General features: G+C 49.1%; 1 protein-coding gene across 2 annotated transcripts in view; it reads right to left on the bottom strand.

Annotated features, from left to right (window-relative positions):
* Positions 1 to 22,500, bottom strand: part of tanc2a (tetratricopeptide repeat, ankyrin repeat and coiled-coil containing 2a) — a 155,555-nt gene that overhangs the window by 86,547 nt on the left and 46,508 nt on the right. For both annotated transcript variants that reach the window (XM_062531619.1, XM_062531620.1), the window contains exon 3: positions 8,503 to 8,603. In XM_062531619.1, the coding sequence (XP_062387603.1) occupies positions 8,503 to 8,569 (67 nt within the window). In that variant the 5' untranslated portion in view covers positions 8,570 to 8,603. The remainder of the gene's footprint in view (positions 1 to 8,502; positions 8,604 to 22,500) is intronic.

The raw sequence follows: 22,500 nt of genomic DNA, 5'->3' as shown, positions 1-22,500 counted from the left end.
TCTGGCCCGAGACCAAATTCCCCAGTGACACATTATTGTGAACGATGGCAGACAGGGAGATATACGAGAACATGAGAATGAAGCGGCGATAGCGGAACGTTGATTAGACTCGAGTGGTACATGACTCGAGTGGTACACGTTCTGCCCAGGACGAGATCTTATCGCAAAACACCTGTGAGATCACACAAATATTGTGTAATCTTACAGGTGTGCTTGATAAGAATCATTGTTTATGTGGCTGCTCTGGGCAGCTCAGCGATGCAGAACGTTCTCAATAAATGAAGATGAAGTGTCCATGCCAGCAGTAATAAGCTAATTGGCATGAGAACGGCACTAAAAAAGAATTACAGGCATTAGAAAATGTGTCATCTCATTGGTGGATGGATGTGACCATCACGCCCATATTCCATTTGGGCACCACAAACAGCTTGAGTAATCTGAGCGCTTTACTGGAGTTCCAAGACAAATGCAAGACGCAAATGACAAGAGGAGCTTTTAGACTGTGTCTGTGTTAAGACTGTGACCTTTTCTGTGGTATTCATCAATCTCATTCAAATCAGGTTTGGCAGGCGATGCCAGTCCTGCCCTCGGTCCAAGCAGCTACCACACAGCAATGCATCTTTTGGAGTTGAACAAGTGTAAAGTGGAGGTGGAGTTTTTAAACAGTGCAATTTGTGTCTGGAGAAGATTATATTTATGCCAGAAAAGTCACAAAGCTTCTTACTTGTCAGCTTAAAGGCTAAAAACTATTCATGTTCGAGGAGAAGTGAAGGCAATGGTTGAAAAACGCAAGATAACCGTAGCTGTCACTGCAGATGGAGGTAGATAGTGTGACTGAAAGTGGTGTCTGCAGCTGTGGTCCAGTGGTGCATGTGGCAGATGTGGTACTGGTACATGAGGTGTGAAGGACGAGGTCGTGGCATGTTAAAGATATCACTCACTCTAATTTTGATGAACACACAAGCCAGGACTACAGATTGAGAGTACTGTAGTTTTAAGATAAAGGTGCTTATTTGAAGACATTCTTTTTAAGGAAGTTTAAAAAAAAAAAAAACTTAAACCCTTGAAGTTTGTGGGGTGTGCAAGGGAGTGTTCCATTTTGATACTTGTGCTGACGTACTTAAGTAGGTGTGAGTATGCATCCAACGCCAGTCTGAAGGTAAATTTGAAACGTGCCATCTATTTTGGTTAAAGAAAGCCTATTTAAAAGTTAACTAAAATGAACAGTGGTTTTTACATGGGCAGGGAGCGTGTACTGTGTGCCATCAGTACACATCGCTCGTCTTGTTGCACACGTGTGGGAGATGAATAAAAGCCATTCACTGACTGTGTCGGCCAGCAATAAAACAAATGAGTCACCTTACAGCTTGAGCCAATCTCCTCATCTATAACTACACACTGGTGACCTACATAATATGCACATAGGCCAGTCGGTGCAGCCAAAACCCTCGCATTCCTCAGCGTCACTGGCTCAAGTAAGCTAAGGAACTCAACATGTGGTGAAAGTAGGACATTTAAAACATTCTCAGAATGTTAGAATGCCAAGGTCTGAGATACCTGTGGCAACAAGTGGCAACAAGGATTTTTTAGAAAATGGGCGCTTTGGAGCACATCATATAAAGCATTTAAATAGATTATGGGTATGTACTCTTATCTTATGTACTTTAGTAGTTGAAGTGTTTAGTGTTCACATTCGCAGTGAGGAGCTGGACTCTGTTTGACCAGAGCGAAAGGAATGTGGTGACGTGGAAAAACTCTGCCAACTCTGCATCAGAACTGGTCCCAACATAAAGCAGATTTGGCAGATGGAACAGGTTGAGCTGTCTGGCAACTAGAGCTGGTACGGCTCTGAACTGACACGGACGAGAGGACCCGGTCCATTCCAGCGACTATACGTCGTCCAGGCAAAGTGACTGTTGCTAGGCTTGCGGCCGGGTCATCTGTTTTGGCGTAAAACTCCTCCGGCATTCCGAGGCCTGTGCAACGGTCAGCTAGCGATGGGACGGCCTGGAAGAGCTACTGGACAAATGAGTCACTTCCTTCCTTGGCTGAATGCGAGTGGAGCAGAGTGGCTCCAGGATGGAGGCTTCGCGTCACCGTCACCGTCCTCAGGTCTCACAGGCACTTTCACTTCCTCTCACACTCATCAGCACACTCATCGCCAATCAGACGCATCCTGGATCCCCTTTTACACTAGAAAGACTAATGTACTGTAGCAACCTTCGGTTACTATGCCCTGATAGCTGGCTTATGTAAGACACCTAACTGTTCAAGAAGCATGCCTGCAAATGTCTGCGCTCACAAGCTAATATTTTCCCTCCCTCTAATTAAAGCTACGTTTGTCTAGTCTTAAAGGTTTCTCCCCTTGAACATACACAAACCAGTTGGGAAATAAGAACAAAATCAACATTGAATGATTAGGGCATGGTTATGAAAGCCGGGATACCACTGCAGCTGCAAAATGCTATCCACAACATGACACTGGAGACAGGAGGAGCAGCAAACACAGCCCTTCAGATAAAGCAGCAGTATAATCTATCTTTAGGGCATCAGAAAATGTTTCTATTCCCGTTCATAACAACAAACTAGCGTCAGGAACTCGAGGACACGCCATTCTCTAGGATGCATTAGCATTAAGGGGTTCTGTCTCTTGAATATCTATTGAAGAGAGCCAGAGGCAGCAGCAAGCTAAGATGGTGGTACTGTAGGTAGGGGGGAAGACAGTAGTCAGTGATGGAGCCGTTTGAGCTGTTTAATTGGGGTTAACAAGAGTGGTTTAGGGGAATGTGAGTTGTCCTCGATGGGCTCGAGGTCCCGCTGTGGTCTCCCCCCCTTTTGTCCTTGAACTCCTGGGACCGAAAACAAAGCATGTCTTATTAGGGAATGTCACCCGGGAATATAATCCGCTCCTGACTTCAAGGAGGGTGGATCCATATCCCATAATCCTGACAGTGTCACCCGTTATTCTGTTTGACTGTGCCTCTGATCACACGGAGAAGGGGGATGCACAGTCACCAGGGAGATGGGGGGCAAAGTGGAGGAGGGAGGTGCACTGGAGATGAAGAAGGAGAGGGGTGGGGGAGGAAGGGGGGTCGGCTGGTGGGGAGTGGTGGTGGGGGTTTGACGTTTTCCAGCTGAGCACCGCAGCATGCTCTTGCTTTTGATCCTCTCCTCTCATTCTCTCTCTCTCTCTCTCTCTCTCTCTCCCCTCATTTCTCTCTATCCATTTTTCTTTCCTTCCTCCGTCTCTCTCTCTCTCCCTCTCTCTCTCTGGAAGAGCTCCAGGGATGCTTTCTATAGCCAAAGGGGGGGCTGAAGATTGAATGAGGGCGCAGAGCGAGTGGAGTTTGAGAGAAGGGGAGAAGAGCAGAAGGAGGAGGAGGAGGAGGAGAAGAGGAGGGGGAGATGGGGAGGGGTGGAAGCAGCTCTCCGTCCTCCAGATTAACAGAGCCCATCTGGCATCGAGTCCTGCCCTGTGTCCGGCATCAGGCCAACGGCCATCAGAGGGACAAGGGCAAGGGGATGGAGCGCGGAGGGAGCGCGGAGGGAGCAAGTCATGAGCGAAGCTGGTGTCTGTGTGAGTGTGTGTGTGTGTGTGTGTGTGTGTGTGTGTTGGGGGGGGGGGACATGAGCACGAGGAAAGAAAAGGGAGGAGAAGGAGAGAGGGATAAAGGTGAGGAAAGGAGAGATACAGAAAAGTGAAGAAGGAAGAGATGAAGAGTACAGAAGGGGGGGGTGACAAGAGCGAACAGAAGGAGAGGGATGATGAGTGATGAAGAGGGGGAGAGAGGAGAGTGAGGAAGAGACGTGGAGAAAGGGCATTAGAGAAGTAATGGAAAACTGTAGAGAGTAGAGTAGAGAGAGAAATACAGATGGAGAGAACGAAGAGGAAAAATAGAGAGGAGTGAAAGAGAAACGAAGAGAAGAGACGGCACAGAAACCTGTAAAATTACTGAGGGATTATATATAGTCCCATATATTCATAATAGCCCTGTACATTAGCCTGCAGGAGATTTTAATGAGATTGTGGGGGCACACAAGCTGCAAAGCACCCACAATGCTGGTATCCATGGAACACGGGAAATGGAACAGGTAGATAGAACAGAAAATGAATGGGGGAAAGGATGAGGACAGCAGAGCGATACAGAGAGAGAGAGAGAAAGAGAGAGAGAGAGAGGACAAAGAGACAAAAATATAGAGGGGGAGCGAGTGAAAGAAAAAGAGCAAGGAGAGACAGAGAAAGGAGGGCATAAAGAAAGGCAGAGGGAGAGGGAGGAAAGAGAAGAAGAAAGGGACAGGAAGATGAATGGATATAAGATAGGGAGTGAACAACCGAACCGGGATGGAGAGGAGTAATGAAGGGAGAGAGGATTGGCTGAGATGAGGAGAAGAAATTACAAGAGAGAGAGAGAGAGAGAGAGAGATGATCAGTGGAGGGCAGAGAACGGGGGAAGACAAGAAAGGGAAAAGAACAGATAGAGAAAGAAAGGAGAGATAGGAGATGGGGAGGAAGTGAAATGTACACTCCCTGTCAAACAAGATAAAGTGATGGTAGGCCTGAGAGAGACCTTTCAATAACCATTATCACATTTTCACATTATTCATTTTCTTTTAAAATAAATGTTGAAGTCAAACTTATTAGCCTAGTGGACCTCTGTCTCATGAACAGGTGCGGGGTGCTGTACAGAAAGAGCATATTCATTCTTCAAATGAGCCTACTCTGTGCCGGCAGACTCAAATGCATTTCCATTTACTCCGTGCATAACCTGCTGAACAGGTACACAAAGCTCTGCTGATTCAATTTTCCGTTCACATTGCTGCGCGCACCCACCCACTCAGTAAAACACAAACTATTCAATTTGTCCATAAAATGCCCGCCTAAGCAGCACACACGAAGCTGACTCAAGTGCAGCTTTGCACAAATCACTGAAAATTATGCAAACCCAAAAAGCATAGTTTAAACCTAATCCCCTGTTTTCTGGATACACACAACTCCCATTGCGTAATCTGTGGCAGGGGGCCTGATTGGTCCTGCTCGCCTGCTCCCTAAAACATGATTGGATTGGGACAGCACAGCTGACTCAGTCAAAGCCAGCAATCGTGAGTCGGGTGAGAAAGCTTAGCCAGTTGGCCGGTGGCGGGTTGCTGAGAGCACCGTGCTAAATTACTCCGACTAAGCCAGGAACACGTCCACCAGCTGCCCTGTAGCCTACATCCACTCACACTGGCAAGAGTCATAGCCTCTCTATACGGTCCATCCTCCGTCCACACACACACATCCTGGCCTGCCTCACCAAAGTCCACGGAGCCAGTTGAAGACCATTAGCCTGCCCTGCCTCTATAAAGTGGGTTATGGCATTCATTCAGTCACCTGCGCTGCCTTGCCACCTCGGCTAAATACGCTAAATATTCACATTACAATGTATTCAGTGCCCTACAAAAAAAACACATCACACACACACACACACACACACACACACACACACACATGGGCACGCACACACACACCTAAGCTCAAATCCTGCCAAAACTGCAGAGATATATCTGCACAAATCGCTCCAGTTGAAGAAGTCTGCTGAAAGCTCCGCAGCCGGGGATGCCAGAGAGACGGATGAAAGCCTTCAGACAGGAGGCCCTCGGGGATGGGAACAGAGTAGGGTAGGCCCTCCTCCTCCACCACTACCTGTCAGAACAGTGGAGTCTCATAACAAGCTATCCAAATAATTACTCGACTTTCTTTTTGCCTAATTAAATTCACAACTGCAAATGAGCCTGGGCAGGATGTGTGTGCACCGTGTTCCTGTGAGTGCAGGAACTGTTGAGCTTTGCTCTGAAACAACACGCTGGGCTTGATCGACCTGTGTTATGACATGCAATGAATGTTTACTGTTAGTCTCTGTAGGCAGAGGTGAGGGGTTTTTTTCCACTGTTTTTTTTTTTCTTTGTCTGCTTACTTTGCGATACAAAAGCACACTGGCACACAGTGCATCCGGCTGTCCTGGCAGCCTTGTTTTCATTCCGCTCACGAAGGCTGAGAGGGTCTACGGGCTAACCATCAATCGCACCAACGACACGCGCTTTCCACCACAGGGCACGATCCCTCTTCTGCGCTCAGCAAGTCACTGGCTGCCCGGGTTTAATTCACCACTCACATGTGCGATGAGCACGACATCTGCATCACGCCCTCCACTCCTGTCATCTACATGCAACAGCACTTGTCAGAAATCTACCCATAGTACTGAGCCGGATTTCGGCCAAATGTTGGCCACGTTCAGCAACGCTTTGCCTTTTCATGATGGTAGAGCCAATATGTGTACTTAAAACAGGTATTTAAACAGCGTCGCCTTTCTTGTGACATCATCAAAGTGAGACACCATTCCAGTGTGGCCAAGGAAGAGGACAAGAAGCTGCTGGGTTTGGGGCCAACCCAGCTGGCAGTGGGGTGAGTCTTGTGCTTTTGTGCCTTATCAAAGCTCTCGGCCCACAGGGACACGGGAAGGAGAGAAGGGCCCATCTTGGTGCCAGGCCTGGGCAGGGAATCAACCACGGCTGGCACCCGTGATAAAAGCCAACCCCAGAGGGGAACTCAGCCCGGATGAGGCCCAGATGAGGACCGGATGTGGTCCAGGTGAACAGTCAAGTCAGCCCATCTCTGTCACGCAGTCGGCACAGCCGCCAGCAGACCGTGAAATTTATCATTAAATCTTCTGTCGCTCGATTTCTTTCCTTCAACCCCTCCTGCCCCGACGCTGTCAGCCTCACATACAGTAGCCCGCTCGACTCACAAAAAAACCCTGGAGAGGTCTGACTTCCTTCAGACAAGGAAAGGAGGGAATGGTACCATCTCAGCACATGAAGTGCATTATCCCTTATCTTAATTTTAAATTTTAAGGAGTGTTTTGGCAAGTGTTATCAAGTACGTGAGAGAGGGATTTTCCCTCCCTTACAGTTCACTCCACGGTGAAGTGGAGAAGATGAGGAGCAGTCAAAAAGGTCAGACAAGCATCTGGCCGTCCAAATAAATCAAGAGCCCGCAGCCTCTCAAAGAGCGGGCAGCCATAATTATTCAGTGAAACCCAAAAGGCATTTGTGTGTGTGTGTGTGTGTGTGTGTGTGTGTGTGAAAGAGTTTGTGTGTGTGTGTGTGTATCTGTCTGCGTGGGGCTGTGTGCAGGGGTGGGGGTGGGTTCCAGGAAACGTGAGGCTGAAAGGCTTGTTTGTCTGCTGAGTCACACTTCTACCCATGCGGCTCCTGTTCGTTTCCAGAAAAACTGAGATCCCCAAAACTGGGGTGTCAGTGTAGGCCTGGTAAACAGCGTGGCTAAACTCACACTAAACACACACTCTTACACACACACAGACAGACCTAAAGCACTTACTCCAGAGAGGTGGGGAGGAAACACAAACACACACATCCCTAGCATACACACCCGCAATACCATAGAGGTGCCAACACAGGTAAAAAATGGTTTGGTCCCCAAATTGCGGGTGATTATGGAAGGTCGCTGGCGCCAGATCAGGACCAAAAGGCAGCCCAGTCTCAGCTCCCATATTGGATGTTGATGGCCCAAGCTGCCATGACAAGAGCTCCGTTAAGCCAGCAGGGCGTGGGCCTGCTGTAGCTGCTCACTTCCTGTCCTACAGGTCCAGTCAGGAGTGTTTGTGAGGGGATGCTTTGTGAATGAGCGTCACGCCTGTTTGGGAAAGAAGAGGAGGAGGAGGAGGAGGAGGAGGAGGAGGAGGAGGACGGCTTGGTGCAATGTCAACAGTTAGGGGTGGGTGTGACCACAGCCACAAAGGAGCTGTTGGTACAGCGGAGATGCATACACTTAACACTGACAGCACTGTGGGGGGAGAGAGGGAGAGGGAGAGAGAGAGAGAGAGAGAGAGAGAGAGAGAGAGAGAGAGAGAGAGAGAGAGAGGGGGGGGGGAAAGAAATACGGAAGAAGACTTCTGTAGGGGACAGAGAGAGAAAGGTACAGTACAGTATAACAGGCAGAAAAACAGATGGAAGATAAACTTGAGAGATGGTAAAAGAGAGAGGATCTGGATGGTATAAAAGAGGAGGAGTGTGTGGAAACAAGTTTCCATGTCTACTGAAGAGGAGAGAATGTGGGAAAGAGTGAAACAGAGGGAGAGATACTGACAAGGAAAGAAATATGGCGAGTGAGTGTGTAAAGCTGTCATGGGCTTCCTCATCGAAATATCTCCTTCAGGGGCAGCAAATCCCTGGAAGAGGCTAAGAGCCGAATCCATGCACATTAAACAAACTCTCTTTTTCTCTCTCTCTCTCTCTCTCTCGCACGCACACACACACACACACACACACACACACACTCATACATTCATAGCCGTCCATGTGTCAAAAACAGAAACAAACACACACTCATACACATATTTAGACAGAAACAGCACTGTCCTCACTTGCACATTAGGGGTCTTTCATACTGATCTAGCAGACACACACAGACACAGGCTCATTGGCAGTGACAGCGGGACTCACCACTATTCCGGTTCTTGCGGTTGGACTTGCCGCCGCTAAGCAGCATTTTTAAGCTGTTCCTGAACATGACTGCACCAGTCTGTACAGGGCTATGAAGAAATCTGCAGAGAGAGAGAGAGAGAGAGAGAGAGAGAGAGAGGGAGAGAGGGAGAGAGGGGGAGGGGGGGCATAATCCAGGGTTAGTCACAAGCATAAATCCCAGAACCTAGATTCCAAATGAACATTTATCTGAGGGCCAGACGGCCCCTTCCCCATCAATCAAACGCTGAGCACTTCCTCATTCCCCACTCCGGGACGGCCGCGCCGCCCCAGGGCACCCTCGACACTCACTGGCCTTGAGAGCACAGACAGAGTAGCCGAGCCCGGCACGGGCCCGGCCCTGATCCGGCCCACGCGAGGCAGAACTCTGCTCTCCCGGAGCTGACCTCATCAGAAACGCCTCCTCCGGTCCTTACAAATCTATGCAGGATCAAGGCCAGATCTGGTCCATCTGCATTGGATTGAGTCAGTCAGCACTGCGCCGTGGTTTTAATCAGCCAAATGAGGGCCGGGTTGTTGTGGCTGTCAGGAGTGAGGAGCGCCGCCGCGATGACGTGCGCACGGAGCCCAAAGTGTCGCCTCAGAAAAGAGGAGTGTTGGAAATGGAATCCTCTCAGGGTTGGGGGTGGCTTAGAGAGGAGGACCCCTCGTCTTCGTTAGAGCTGCAAACTCAAACTCAGCTAATCTCGCTGCGCCGGGTCTTTGGTTCAGACGGTTTCAGAGCGACAGCAGCGGTGGCAGCGGCGGCGATGGCTTCTGCTGCTGCTGCTTCTGCTCAGGTGCGTCCACACTTTCCAGGTTCAAAGGACTCCTCTAATGTCTAATGACGTGTGTGTGTGTGTATGTGTGTGTGTATGTGTTTAAAATATTTAAAATAACACAAAATACAATGATAATACAAGCTCCTGCACACTGTGTGTTTGTGTGTGTGTGTGTGTGTGTGTGTGTGTGAGACCATGCATGTTTATGTGTGAGTATGAGTATGGAGTGTGTATAGATGTATTAGTCTGTGGATGCCTGTGCGTGTGTGTGCAGGTGTGGACATAATAACTTTCCATCCACGTGATAAAGCCTTCCTTTGTCAGTTTATTCTTAGGAGACCTTTTAACACACTCTCTCTCTGTGTGAGTGTGTGTGTGTGTGTGTGCGTGTGAACGACTGAATAAGAAAGAGAGAGAGAGAGAGAAAGAGAGAGAGTGCTTCAGTCTCCTTACTAATGTTTGCATGGCAAAGAACTTCTGTGTGCGACTGCTTCAGAGACATCTGAAAGACGTTTGAGTACACGTTGGCACTTAGCACACACTGTGCAAACACACATTTGGCAGAGAAAGCTAAGCGAGGTCATGTTCTCTTCCTCTCCTGATGAACAGCCCCATCACGCCATAGGATGATTAAACTACAGACACAGCCACTGCCAACTGGTGGAGAAAATTGGGAGAAAAACATCCTCTTTTCTCCTGAGCAAACAAAACCATTGTCCAAGACTGTCTGGTGTTCTACACTGTGGCATTGTCAAGCAATGCACCCTGGGTAATCTACTCCTTTTTGTGTGTGTGTGTGTGTGTGTGTGTGTGTGTGTGTGTGTGTGTGTCTGCATGTCTGCGTGTCTGTCTGTCAGGATCCACTTTTCCAACAATGCCACAGCTGTCGCCATGGATGGGAATTTTGCGAATGAGTCTTAAGGCTTTTCTGCCTTGCGAGCGTTTCAAAGGGCCTGTAATTACTGCCAGAATGTCATCTTACCGAACAAAAAGAGATGGAGAGGGAGGAAGAGAACGAGTGAGAGATTGAGAGAAAGAGAGAGTTGTGTGAATACAAACAGGTCCTTCTTGTTCCTTCACACGGATCTCTGACAGTCTATTTGTTTACCTCTCAGTCTAAACCACCTTTGCTCAGCCCAATAAAGTGATGTCATCTTGACTTATACAGAGCATTGACAAAAAGGAGGCAATTTTTCTTCTTTTTTTTCACAAATCAGTGTCTGGCAACTACTGTTGTTGTCCATGTCAAACCAAGTCAGGCATAACCATCTGACATATTGTTGGAGTGAGCGGTTTGGATGCGTATTGTGCTTTTGTGTTGAGTTGTGTGTGTGTGAGTGTGTAGGGGGGGGTCTCTCTGTGTGTGTGTGTGTGTAGGGGAGGGGGGTCTCTCTCTGTGTGTGTGTGTGTGTGTGTGTGTGTGTGTGTGTGTGTGTGTGTGTGTGTGTGTGTGTGTGTGTGTGCAGTAACATATGTTCCCTGTTAGGAGAGGCATGACTCAGCGAGACACAGAGGCCTGTGGCTTCTCCTGCCTGTGGCCTCCAACGCCAAACAGCATCAACAAAAGGAGAGCGGGGTTAGAGAGACAGAGAGCGAGGGAGGAGAGAGAGAATAAAAAGAGAACAAACTACAGGTGGTGGGGTGTGTGGAGAAACCTAGTCCGTGGGAGCCTCGTCTCTCTCTCTCTCTCCCTCTCCCTCCCCTCTGCCTCGCTCGCTCTCTCTCATCCCTGTTTTCCTCTCAGTTTGGTTGTCAGCCACTGTGGCCAAAATCTTTTTTTTCCTCTTCCAATTCATTTCTGTTTCCTGTTCATCCTGGTCTTTTTTCCCAGTTTTCTTTCTTTCTTCCCTCCCTCCTTCCCTCTCTCTCTTTCTCTCTTTCTCTCTGTCCTCCAGTGGGGATCTGTGGCCTTGCTTTGACTTGTATTGGCTTCTTCCTGGAAATCCCCCCCCCCCCCACCCCCCAACCCCCTCTCTAAAAACACAAACCCAAAACCCAGGAACCCCCCCCCCCCAAACCATTAGTCCCCCTTCCTGCGTGAGTGTGACGTGGCAGTGCAGTGGGGGTCCAAGCCCAGACTCATCTCTCTGTCAGAAGCAGTGACAGGAGCTCAAACCCCCCCAGCCCTCTCTCTCTCTCTCTTTTTATTCCATCATTCTCTCTCTCCTCATCTCTAACTCTTTCTGACAATCTCTGGCTCTCTCTTGGTCCATCCTCATCCATCCATCTTTCTCTCCATCCCTCCACCTCTCCTGTAAGCCTCCTCTGTGTCTGTTTATCACCCCCACCCACCCATTTCTCTCCAGCTCCCTCCTACAACCTGTCTCGCTTCTCTTTGAAAGGGAAGAAAGCGCAAACAAAAACATATTGCTGGTAAACCACACTCTCCAAGGCTGTTCCAGTCCACCTCAACAAAGGGCCCCCACACAGCCAACCAGGCCTGGCGGTATCTGCATCAGACAGTATTGTCGTCGGTCTGTTCATGAGTCACACGTTTTCCCCTCAAACTCAACTCAACACAATGCTGCATTTCACAAAGTCTTGCAGGAACACAACAGGCTTCTCTGATAGAAACCCGGCACGAGACGACACACTGTGCTAAACACCCATATGGCTTTCCTTTCAGTCAATCCTGCACAATTGTTCTGGTCTCACAGCACAGAGTAGCGAGCCGGGTCATCTCTGCATCAAATCAGCCTGGCGGGACCGGGTTCCATTCAAAACAGAACCCATCAGACCCAGATTGACCGGTTCCATTCTTATCCGCTGATTGGGTGACTTGGCTTAGCGACCGGTTGCTTTAACCTGTTTTTGAGCTCACGCTGCCAACCCCCCCCCCCCCCCCCCCCCCCCCTCCACTGCCCACTCCATCTCCAGGGCTTCCCACTGCGCCGGGCTCTTATCACTGGCAGGGGCATTAGTGATAAAACCCTGAGCGTGAGCGCGAGCGTGCCCAGTCTAGTCTGTGGATCTAATCAGGCGCTAGGTGCCTTTAAAAAGCTGTGCTAGGCTGCAAGGGCGTAAATACAAACCAGATGCATCAGCAGGGGGTAGTGGGTCTGTGTGTGTGTGTGTGTGTGTGTCCATGGAGGGATGAGAGGCTGGGAGCGTATATCGCAGGGTTTCTATTTCCCAGAGTGGTAAATCAAACACTCGTTCCAATCATAATAAATCAGGTAATAAACATCACTACATAAATGGACGAGAGTGGAAAAGTAGACAAAAAACACACATGGACAAACACACAAACACACACACTCACACACACACACACACACACACACACACACACACACACACACCACTGCCAGTACTGACCATCACTGTTGTCACTGTTGCCAGTGGCACCCATGGCTTTTGCTAATTCAATTTAATCCAATTCCATTTCAAAAAGACACTAACCACTAACATATTCATGCACACATACTCTCAGACAGAACAGCCACGGACGCACATACACCCTCACACACCCAACGGCGAAATTATTTGACTCCTCATGATCACAACACCTGCTCACTTTCACTACTCTCTCTCATTGTCTTTCTCCCCATCTTACGCAAGCACCCAAATGCACGAATACACAAACACGAAAACACACACACACACACACACACACACACACACACACAGAGGGAACATGATTTTACACAACTGGCAGGACAGACAGGCAGGGTGTGTGACAGTGTGGCAAAGGGCCTGGTGTGGACCGCCAGGTAATTAGCAGTCAGAGAGCGTGGCGGAGGAGTGGAGCGGCGCGTCTGACCTTACACGCCAGCTAACAGCGCTAACGCTAACACGCCAGCAGAAAACACGCCGCCAGATCAGGGCCTGTCAGAGAGGGCTCGGCTGTCCCCACCACTACACCAACCAGACAAGGGGGGGGGGGGGGGGGGGGGGGGGGGTAGGAGGAGGAGAGCGGCAAAACGGCCGCTGAATGTGGGATGAGCCGTGAGGACAGAGAAAGAGACAGGAGGAGAGAAAGAGTGGAGGAGGAGGAGGAGGAGGAGAAAAAGAGATAAGAAGAGAAGGAATGAGAGAAAGACTGAATTGGAAAGAGAGAGAAAGAGCTGGAGGGTAGTGGTGGGAGATGGGGATGGGTAGGCGATGAGGAGACCTTAGCCCTGGGCTATCACGACTCTGGCAGGAAGTGAGGACACTTTGTGAAGATTCAGACTTGCTAAGGGCTAATGAGCACACTTAGCCGCTAGCCTGAACTCCTGCAGCAGCTCCAGGGAAGGGAAGATGCTAATGCTAGTCCCTTAGCGCCTCATCTGCAGGTCTGCCTGCCCCAGACTGCCATTTTAATGAGGCCCAGATGGGCAAACGCTAATAAAGATGGACTGGGCGACACAAAAACAATAGGAGATGCATGCTAGCTCGGATGATGGGTAGCATTGCTAAACAGCAGAGGGTAGGCCACAGCAGAGGGTAGGCCACTGCTGAGTTCCGTCAGAACACACTCACAAAAACACACTTTTGGACAGTAAGAGGAGATAAGGGCTGAGCCTCAAGAGATCACACATACACACACACACACACACACGCACACACACAAAGAGAGGAACTGATGCAATAACCATGGATGACTTCGACTCAAATGCTTGGAAATGCACACAAATGTATCTGAAAGCATCATTATTTTACACAGCCCACTGTGTGAGTTCTGCCAGGGAAAGGTCATTGGCTCCCATGCTTGTGGATGAGCAAACACCTACCGCATATGCCTGAAAAAGCTACTGTGAAGCTCTAAAACACACTGTTGAGATTTGCAATTTATTAGTCGAGTTGCTATGGCAATGGTAGTTAGAGGGTTCTTTCTGTAGCCTACGACACTGAACAGTGACTCATCAAATCTCTACTTGGAAATGGCAGCCTGTGGTTCCAGTCAGTTTTAGAAATCAGGCTCTCAGCACCACAGCAGGACTATTGTGAGACAAACAAAAAAAAAACAACAGAAAATCCATTCTAATGCTCCGTTAATTATTTATTTTTCAATCTTTCTGCTTCCTGTCCATCTCAACACTATCTCCTTTATATTTGTACCTATCTGTCTGTCTGTCTTCCATCTCTGCAATCTTTATATGAAAAAGTGATGGCAATTTATAACATTATGGGCAATCAGAAAACTGTAAGTAAGTATTCCACACATATGGAAATAACACTCCTTACCATGACCTTGGCCTAACCTGGACCCTCAACCCAACCATAAAACTAAGCCTAATTGTGTTCCTCATTCCCAACAGTGTCAGCAGGAGGCTTATTGATTGCTTATGGTAAGCCATCCGAACAAAGAGGAACTGAAAAGGTGTTTCATCACCTCTCCAGAAAGACCTAGCTTTTTCTGGCAGAGAGACTCAACGCATTGCAGATGTTCTTGTCAGGGGGAAAAAAAGGTTAAGACTTAACACTATTCTGCAACTGACAGTGCAGAGTGACAAGACAGGTATTAAATCACTTGGCAACACTGCAGTGCCAACAGATCCTCTAGATGTCTAAACTATTTATTTACGATACTCAAGCCTTAACATGCAGCTCTGGACAACTGGGTAAGCCACTGATTCCTTACAGTATTTTCTTTTTTTAAAACATTATCGTTCTCACATTTTACTCAGTTCACTGCTGTGCTCTCTATAGAGAATATGTCAAGCTATTAGTCCAAATTTAAACACGGGTGAACCTGGTGTAGGAGTGTATGATATCCCACCTCCAGATATCCCACTCATCTGTAGGCTTCAAAGAGCCACAGCAAAACTCATCTGTGTCCGTGATAATGTGACAGGCTTCCGCACTATCAACCACAATTCAAAAAGCCTTTCTGCCCGACCAGGGACCATATCTACTATAGAGAATGTGCAGTGGGCCTTATACTGTAGCTACTTTTCTCTCTTTCTCTCTCACTCTCTCTCTCCCTCTCTCCCTTCCTCCCCTTCAAGACGCCTCTGTGTGGATCGGGGTCTGAAAGGGCTCTCTGTAAGATCATTTCGCCTCCATCTGAAAGGGAGTACTGCAGGCGGATGGAGGAGTCCGAGGGAGAGAGGAAGTTTGTGTGTGTGTGTGTGTGTGTGTGTAAATGGATTATATGTGTGGCTCTATAGTGGTGTTTGTTTATCTGCGCATACTGTATGTTTGTGTGCTCGTACATGTGTGAATATAAGTGCATTGCGCATGTGAGTGTGGGAATATAAGTGTTATGATAAAAAGTGATGAGTTTATTTATGCATGTGTGTGAATGTGAGTGCAAAAGTGCTCAGGGGTTTGTTTGTGTGTGTGTGTGTGTGTGTGTGTGTGTGTGTGTGTGTGTGTGTGTGTGTGTGTCTGTGTGTGTGTGTGTGTGTGTGTGTGTGTAGGGTTGGTGGTGAGGGGTGGCTGGGGGGCATCCGTGAAGAGAGCTCCTTGTGCTACACTAGAGAGGCTCAAATTCATCTGGCTCCCCTTGATGACTGAGGTGTGTGTGTGTGTGTGTGTGTGTGTGTGTGTGTGTCTGTGTGTGTGTGTGTCTGTGTGTGTGTGTGTGTGTGTGTGTGTGTGTGTGTGTGTGTGTCTGTGTGTGTGTCTGTGTGTGAGTATGTGACTGTGACTGTGTGTGTGTGTGAGACGTAGGAAAGAGAACAAGGGCGGCGGTGTCCAAACAATGGACAGAAGGCCTCATGGCTGAACGGGACGGAACTGAGCATTCCAGCATTAACCCTTTCACTCCTAGAGGCTCTGGCTACCAACGCAGGAGGTGAAGGAGGAGGAGGAGGAGGAGGAGGTGCTGCAGAGGGAGAGAGAACCCCCCCCCCGCCCCCCCGCCCCCCCCTGGCCCCCCCTCGCGTGCTAAGGAGCTGTGGGGAGGGGCGCTGACCGGGCGAGTGCAGCCTCTGCCACTAATCTGAGCAGACAGGGGAGGAGATATCCGTATTGTTATGCTTTGGGATCTACAGTGAGGCAGCCGACGCAGCTCTGAGAAGAAGAAGAAGAAAGGGGGGGATGAAAGTACAGTGAGACGAGAGAGAGAGAGAGGGAGAGAGAGGGAGGGAGAGAGGGAGGGGAGAGGAGGACTCTCAGGACACAGACTCTCAACATTTTGGCAGGCTTCTCAGGGGAACGAGTTCGTTGAGGGGTCACGGTTAACCCCCCCTCACCCCCCCACCAAGCCTCCCTCCCTCTTTCTCTCTCTCTTACTCACTCTTTCATCCTCTCTTTCCCCAGTTCTCTCATATTCTCCTCTCTTTTCCTGCTCTCTCAGTAGTTGCCTGTGAGGCTGATCTGCGTGTAGATGACTTGCAGACGGGCATTAGTCATTCTGACAGATCAGCATTTGGCATCTTCCAGCTGATGGAGGTCTTAACAGCACAACTCAACACAACACAACACAACTGCAGTGTGGGATCAGCATCTGGTTACACACACACACACACATCTGGCTGCTCGAGAAAGCACGCGCACACACACACACACACACACGCTCACACACACACCTGCATAGGCTTTCAGCCACAACTATTCGGCTGAATCACAACTTTTGTCTGGTTTGAAATCTCCCAAGATGAATTACGATAGGATTTCACTCTGCAATACAATCACCAAGGGAGAGGGAACCGGGCGAGCGTGAGAGAAAGAGAGAGACAGACAATCACACAGACACAGTCCAGTCACTGCAGATTTATGGAGTCAAAAAAAGCAGAGACTAGCCTGTGAACCCTAATGAAAATCAAGTTTCAATCGCTATCTTACAAAAACATGGTGCATCTGTGTGTGTGTGTTTGTGTGTGTGTGTGTGTGTGTGTGTGTGTGTGTGTGTGTGTGTGTGTGTGCACGTTTTCATATTTTCACCTGGGATGCACCAGGAGAGTGCACCAGACTATGCATGGATGACAGCTGTCATGTCTGATATGTCTCTGTTATCCCGACAACCAAGCCTGCAGGAGCAACAAGGTGTGTGTGTGTATGTGTGTGTGTGTGTGTGTGTGTGTGTGTGTGTGTGTGTATTGGGTTATGCTTGAATGAAAATGCCTCTGTGTCTCCTAGGTTCCTTGACAACAGCACATCCTCCAGATGTAAACTTCTCATAAAACACACACACACACACACACACACACACACACACACACACACAATAACTACTCCACTGAGCACTGCCTGGCGCACTCCAGAGGGATCTTAAAAATATGAGCCAAGTGAGGACCAAATCTGTCCCAGAACCAGTGTCATCAGTCTGGGCCACATCCACACAGCGCCGACGATCAAAACAGGTGCAGGATCAAGGGCTGTGTGCAGAACACCGGCCAAGTGACCAAGCAGTCCATGTACTACACAAGAAGTCTGATCTCTAGGGCCAATATTCTGCTCTTAACATCTGGCATAGTGTCCTACACAGTGCATCAAAGAGCACTATTGTTTGGTACGTACACACACACACACACACACACACACACAGTACACACACAAAGTGTTTTAGGTTTTTATCCTACTTATTTCATTAACCGATAGAATTCAAGATCGCTAAATGGTCTCAGTTGTTATCCAACGCAATTTCATTTATTAAGAATGGTCCAGCATGCTTAGAAACAGTCCAGCAACTTGGAAAGACACACAATTCGCCAGAAGTGATGCAAGAGCAGCTTTCCATCTAACGACTCGTCCCAGGTGCAGGACAAACACCAGGCGGCTTAAGAGGGACCTGAAATTCACAAGCGCAATAAACTATCAGACGATGACGAGGGGCGCGTTTGGCGTGCCAGCGCGATGATGCCCAGCTGTGACAGGGGACGTTTGTTCTCACGGCTGACCACAGTCAAATCACCATCACCACCCCGACTGCATGTTCCAGTTGTTGTCCAGTAGTTGGCTAGTTAGCAATGGCCGTGTGGAATTGCTAGAGATGCCTTAGCTGCATGGATGGACCGTCTGATGAGCTGAACACCAGCAAATATTAGAGTCAACACTAAACTCATCTAAAGTCCCATCATTGGGCGACGGCAACACGACATTAGCTGACAGTGATGCCTGATGCAGCCCAAATACACTTCCTGCTATTTCAGGCCATCAGCTGCATCGGTGTCATCGTCATTCACACATAAAATGGTGACTACTGTACATGGTAATCAGCCAGCAACTGTCTAGCCTAACCTAACAATGGAGCTTTAGTGCACCTATGTGCATGTGTGTGTGTGTGTGTGTGTGTGTGTGTGTGTGTGTGTGTGTGTGTGTGTGTGTGTGTGTGTGTGTGTGTGTGTGTGTGTGTGTGTGTGTAGGCACAGAGAGGACTAATAGTCACGCTGTAGGAAAAAACGTGGGGCCTGTGTATTATGAGTTCCTGGAACCTCAAGCAGATCGTGTTCTGCTGAAAATATAGTGACTCACAATACTAAAGAGTGCAGTGTGTGAGTGTGTGAGTGTGTGCGTGTGTGTGTGTGTGTATGCATGTGTGTGTTTATTTGTGAATGTGCGTGTCTGTGTATACACTTAGAAATGATCACATACTTATGAGTATAAGTAAGTATTATGTGTGTCTGTGTGTGTGTCTGTGTGTGTGTGTGTGTGTGTGTGTGTGTTTGTGTGTGTAGGTGTGCGTGCACGCAAATGGATGCATGAGTGCATGTGTGTGTGTACAAACTTGTGTGTGTGTGTGTGTGTGTGTGTGTGTGTGTGTGTGTGTCAGTGTGTGAGCGTAGAGGGGGTGGATAGCACTCTGGGCTATGAAACTACGCAGGAGGTCTGGGCTTGTGCCAGCAGAGAGAGAGGGGGCATGTAAACAAAGCAACAAAGCCCAGCTCACACACACACACACACACACACACACACACACACACACAACTGCACAAGCACAAACACACACACACACACACACACTCCTGCACAAGCACAAACAACAGCAGAAGAGAAGGCTGAGCACACAAAACAACGCCCTGCACCCCAGCACAACACAGACGTGGAAGTAAATGCACTGGGGGTTGGCGAGCGCTCACCGCTCACATGTGTGTACTTGCACACACACGGACAAACACAACAAAATCAAACACATCACGTGGCCTCATTACCACATCATAAAAGTATGGAGATGAGAAAATCTTTTGTCAGAGGTGACCCTTGTGACCACACATGTACACACACTAAAAAGAGGAAGTTTGCCTCAATACCTGCATGATTGTCACTCACATAGACAATCAGCTTATAAAAAGGAAGCACAGCTCAGTACACACAAAGATGAATATGCACACGCACACACACAGAGCACCAATCTTCTCTTTCTCTCACTCTCTCTCTCCCTCTCCCTCTCTCTCTTGCTCTCTCTCTCTCTCTCTCTCTCTCAAAAGCCTGTTTGAAGTGTCTATCCTTTCCTCCATAAAATGAGGTTGAAAATGTTAACCGTTAACGAGGATAAAATGTTGAAGCTTAAGCTTAAAGCACAGCCAACAGCATCTCTGTGAAAAAGACAGCTACTGAGGTTTGGCTAAATGAGTCATCCTCCAGCCCAGAGGCTTGGACTGAGACCTGGCGTGTTGATATCACCAGATCATTAGATAAAATATCGACATGTGCCGCCTCGCTCCGTCAGGGTGACAGACAGGGACATCTCTCTTAGAGTGTTGCGGCTCGCTGGCAAAACACTTCCACCTCCGCAGCCATAATAAGCCAAGATAGATTTCCATATTCAAAGACTATTAGGATGGAGGAAAATTGCAGATCTTATTCCTTTATGGTTAGCTGCTACTATAACTGACTTGACTGAAAGGGTACTATGGTAGCAAGGTCACTCTTGATTGCAGTAACATAGGACATAGAAAAGCAGTTTCATATAAATAGAGTGTCATAGAAATACAGACCCTGACTTCCTGAAAAGAAAATGCAGGCTCTGGCTGTACTTCCCGAAAGGGCGCAATGATAACAAGGTCACTGTTGACGGTAGTAAGTAATATATAACATTGACACAGAGTTGGAGTATATTTCAGAGGGGCTTTTCCCATATTTAGTAGGCCAACATACTGTATGTCATAACTACTCGGTCATCAGTGAAATCTCATTCATCCCTCCTCCCTTCTGTCCGTTCATCTGCCCCTCAATCCACAGACTCGTTTGACAGGCCAGCCCTCGGGGACCGGTAAAGACAGAGCAGCGCCGCAACCCAGCCCAGCCCAGCGCAGTCCACCACGCGCACTATAGAGGAGCAAACGACCCAATGTTCACTTCGCTGTCTGTGTCCAGAGGGAACACTCCCAAGACACACACACACACACACACATAAACACAAGTACACACAGACACACACACACAAGTCCTCCTAACCCCCTTTTGTGTCTGGCCCACTTGGGTGGGTGGGAGTCTGGTGTCACTTGTCAGTCTGTTCACTGGTGACCCGGTTTGTCCATTTTCCTTAACAGGATCAGGACCCCTCCAGAGCCTGGAGGAATGTGTGTGTGTGTGTGTGTGTGTGTGTGTGTGAAGGGGGGTGTCACTGTGAGACGTCCTACTTCAGGACGTCGGCAGTACCCTGAGACGGACATTGGATACGGTCGGCTGCTTACCGCTGATGAGAAGAGGCTGAATGTGAGTCCTCCGGGGACTTGCTCGTGCATGCGCACACACACACACACAGACAGAGAGACCCACTCCGACGGGCCAACGAGACGCAGTCGATCTGAGATAGGAGGCCCTCAGAGGAGCACTAACCCGGGGACTGTTGACACTGGCTGTCTGTGGAGAGGGGCTGAGAGGGAAGAGTCCTCGGAAGGCGCCGATAAGGAGACACACCAGCCCCAACCCTCCACCTCCACCTCCGCCTCCGCAACCCTCCACCTCCACCTCCGCCTCCAGCCCCACTGGACACAAAGAGGCCTTCAGGGGCAGGAACTGGGTGGAAGGTGCGCTGTATTTTAAGCAGCACCTGCTCCCTCAAAAGAGAAGTGTGTGTCTCTCTCTCTGTGTTCTAGTGAAAAAGGTTGCGTGTGTGAGAATGAGTGTGTGTGTGTGCGTGTGCGTGCCAGGCTGAAAGAGCTTGTGTTTTTGCTTCTCATGCATATCTGTGAGAGAGTGCCGTTGTACGCAACGGAGGTGTGTGTGTGTTTGTCCGTGTTTGTGTGTGTGGGTGTGTATAAATGAAACAGAGAGCGTTCTGTTCATATGCATATCAGTGAGAGTGTGTGTGTATCTGTGCGTCCGTCCAACCGTGTGTGTGTTTGTGTGTGTGTGTGTGTGTGCATGCGCTTGTGTGTGCGTCTGCCACCCACATTAACATTTCATAGCGCTCATTAGCCTTGACAAAACCTCAGCCCTGATGTCTTCTATCAGCGGATCAATGCCTCTGTTCTGGTAGCATCCCCCGCCCCCACGGCCCCCTGAACCCCAAGTACTCTCCTGCCTTCTGCGGGAGGAGCGGATCGAGGAAGGGAGAAGTCGAACGTCTGAGAAAGGGAGAGAGAGAGAGAGAAAAGGAAAGAGGGAGGGCGGAGGGCGGAGGAGAGACGTGAAGGGGGGGGGGGGGGGGGGGGGGGGGAGAGAACGAGAGGAGGGCGAGAGGACGATCCAGTCCCAGAAGTTCGGGGCCTGTGGGCTTTGCGGACTGGGGAGTGGGGAATCAAAGCCTGCGGGCTCCTCTTCAAAAGGCCCGCCGCCGCGTTTGTTCTCTGCCTGCCTGTTCAAAGCACATGCCATCTCAAACCCACTTTCTCACTCGTGCAGCCCCGATAATTGGACAGTAGTGTGTGTTGGCGAGTGTGGGTGGGGGCAAGTGTGTGTGTGTGTGTGTGTGTGTGTGTGTGTGTGTGTGTGCGTGTGTGTGATTGTGTCTTCTGATGCCAACTCAAACTATGGATAGTGCAGATGGAAACTGGTTCAGGGCTGCTCAGAGTTCACACCAGATGCCAACGATGCCCATCGCCCGTTGCCCACTCTGTTGCCACGGCGTACGCCAGCTCCGCTGTCCGTCTCTCAGGGGCATGACAGCTACTGGTATCTGACAGCTGATGCCTGTTTGACGGGCAGCCAGTAGATATGACGGCAGCTCTCTGAGACTAACCTCGCCGTGAACCTCTGACAGTCACGTGTGTGTGTGTGTTACCCTGACTGACTGAAAAGAGTTGAACTGACATAATCTGCACATTGTTTGTTTTTTACATGCAAACACGCACACACACACATATAGAGGTCCGTTTTGTCAGGCCTAACAATTATTTACACTGATCCACACCTGTGTTTAATCAGGTGTGAGTATGCAAAC

Source organism: Sardina pilchardus, chromosome 3, assembly GCF_963854185.1.
Source record: "Sardina pilchardus chromosome 3, fSarPil1.1, whole genome shotgun sequence".
NCBI lineage: Eukaryota > Metazoa > Chordata > Actinopteri > Clupeiformes > Clupeidae > Sardina > Sardina pilchardus.
The sequence above is the reverse complement of the archived record's forward strand: the minus strand, read 5'-3'. Positions and strand labels throughout refer to the sequence as shown.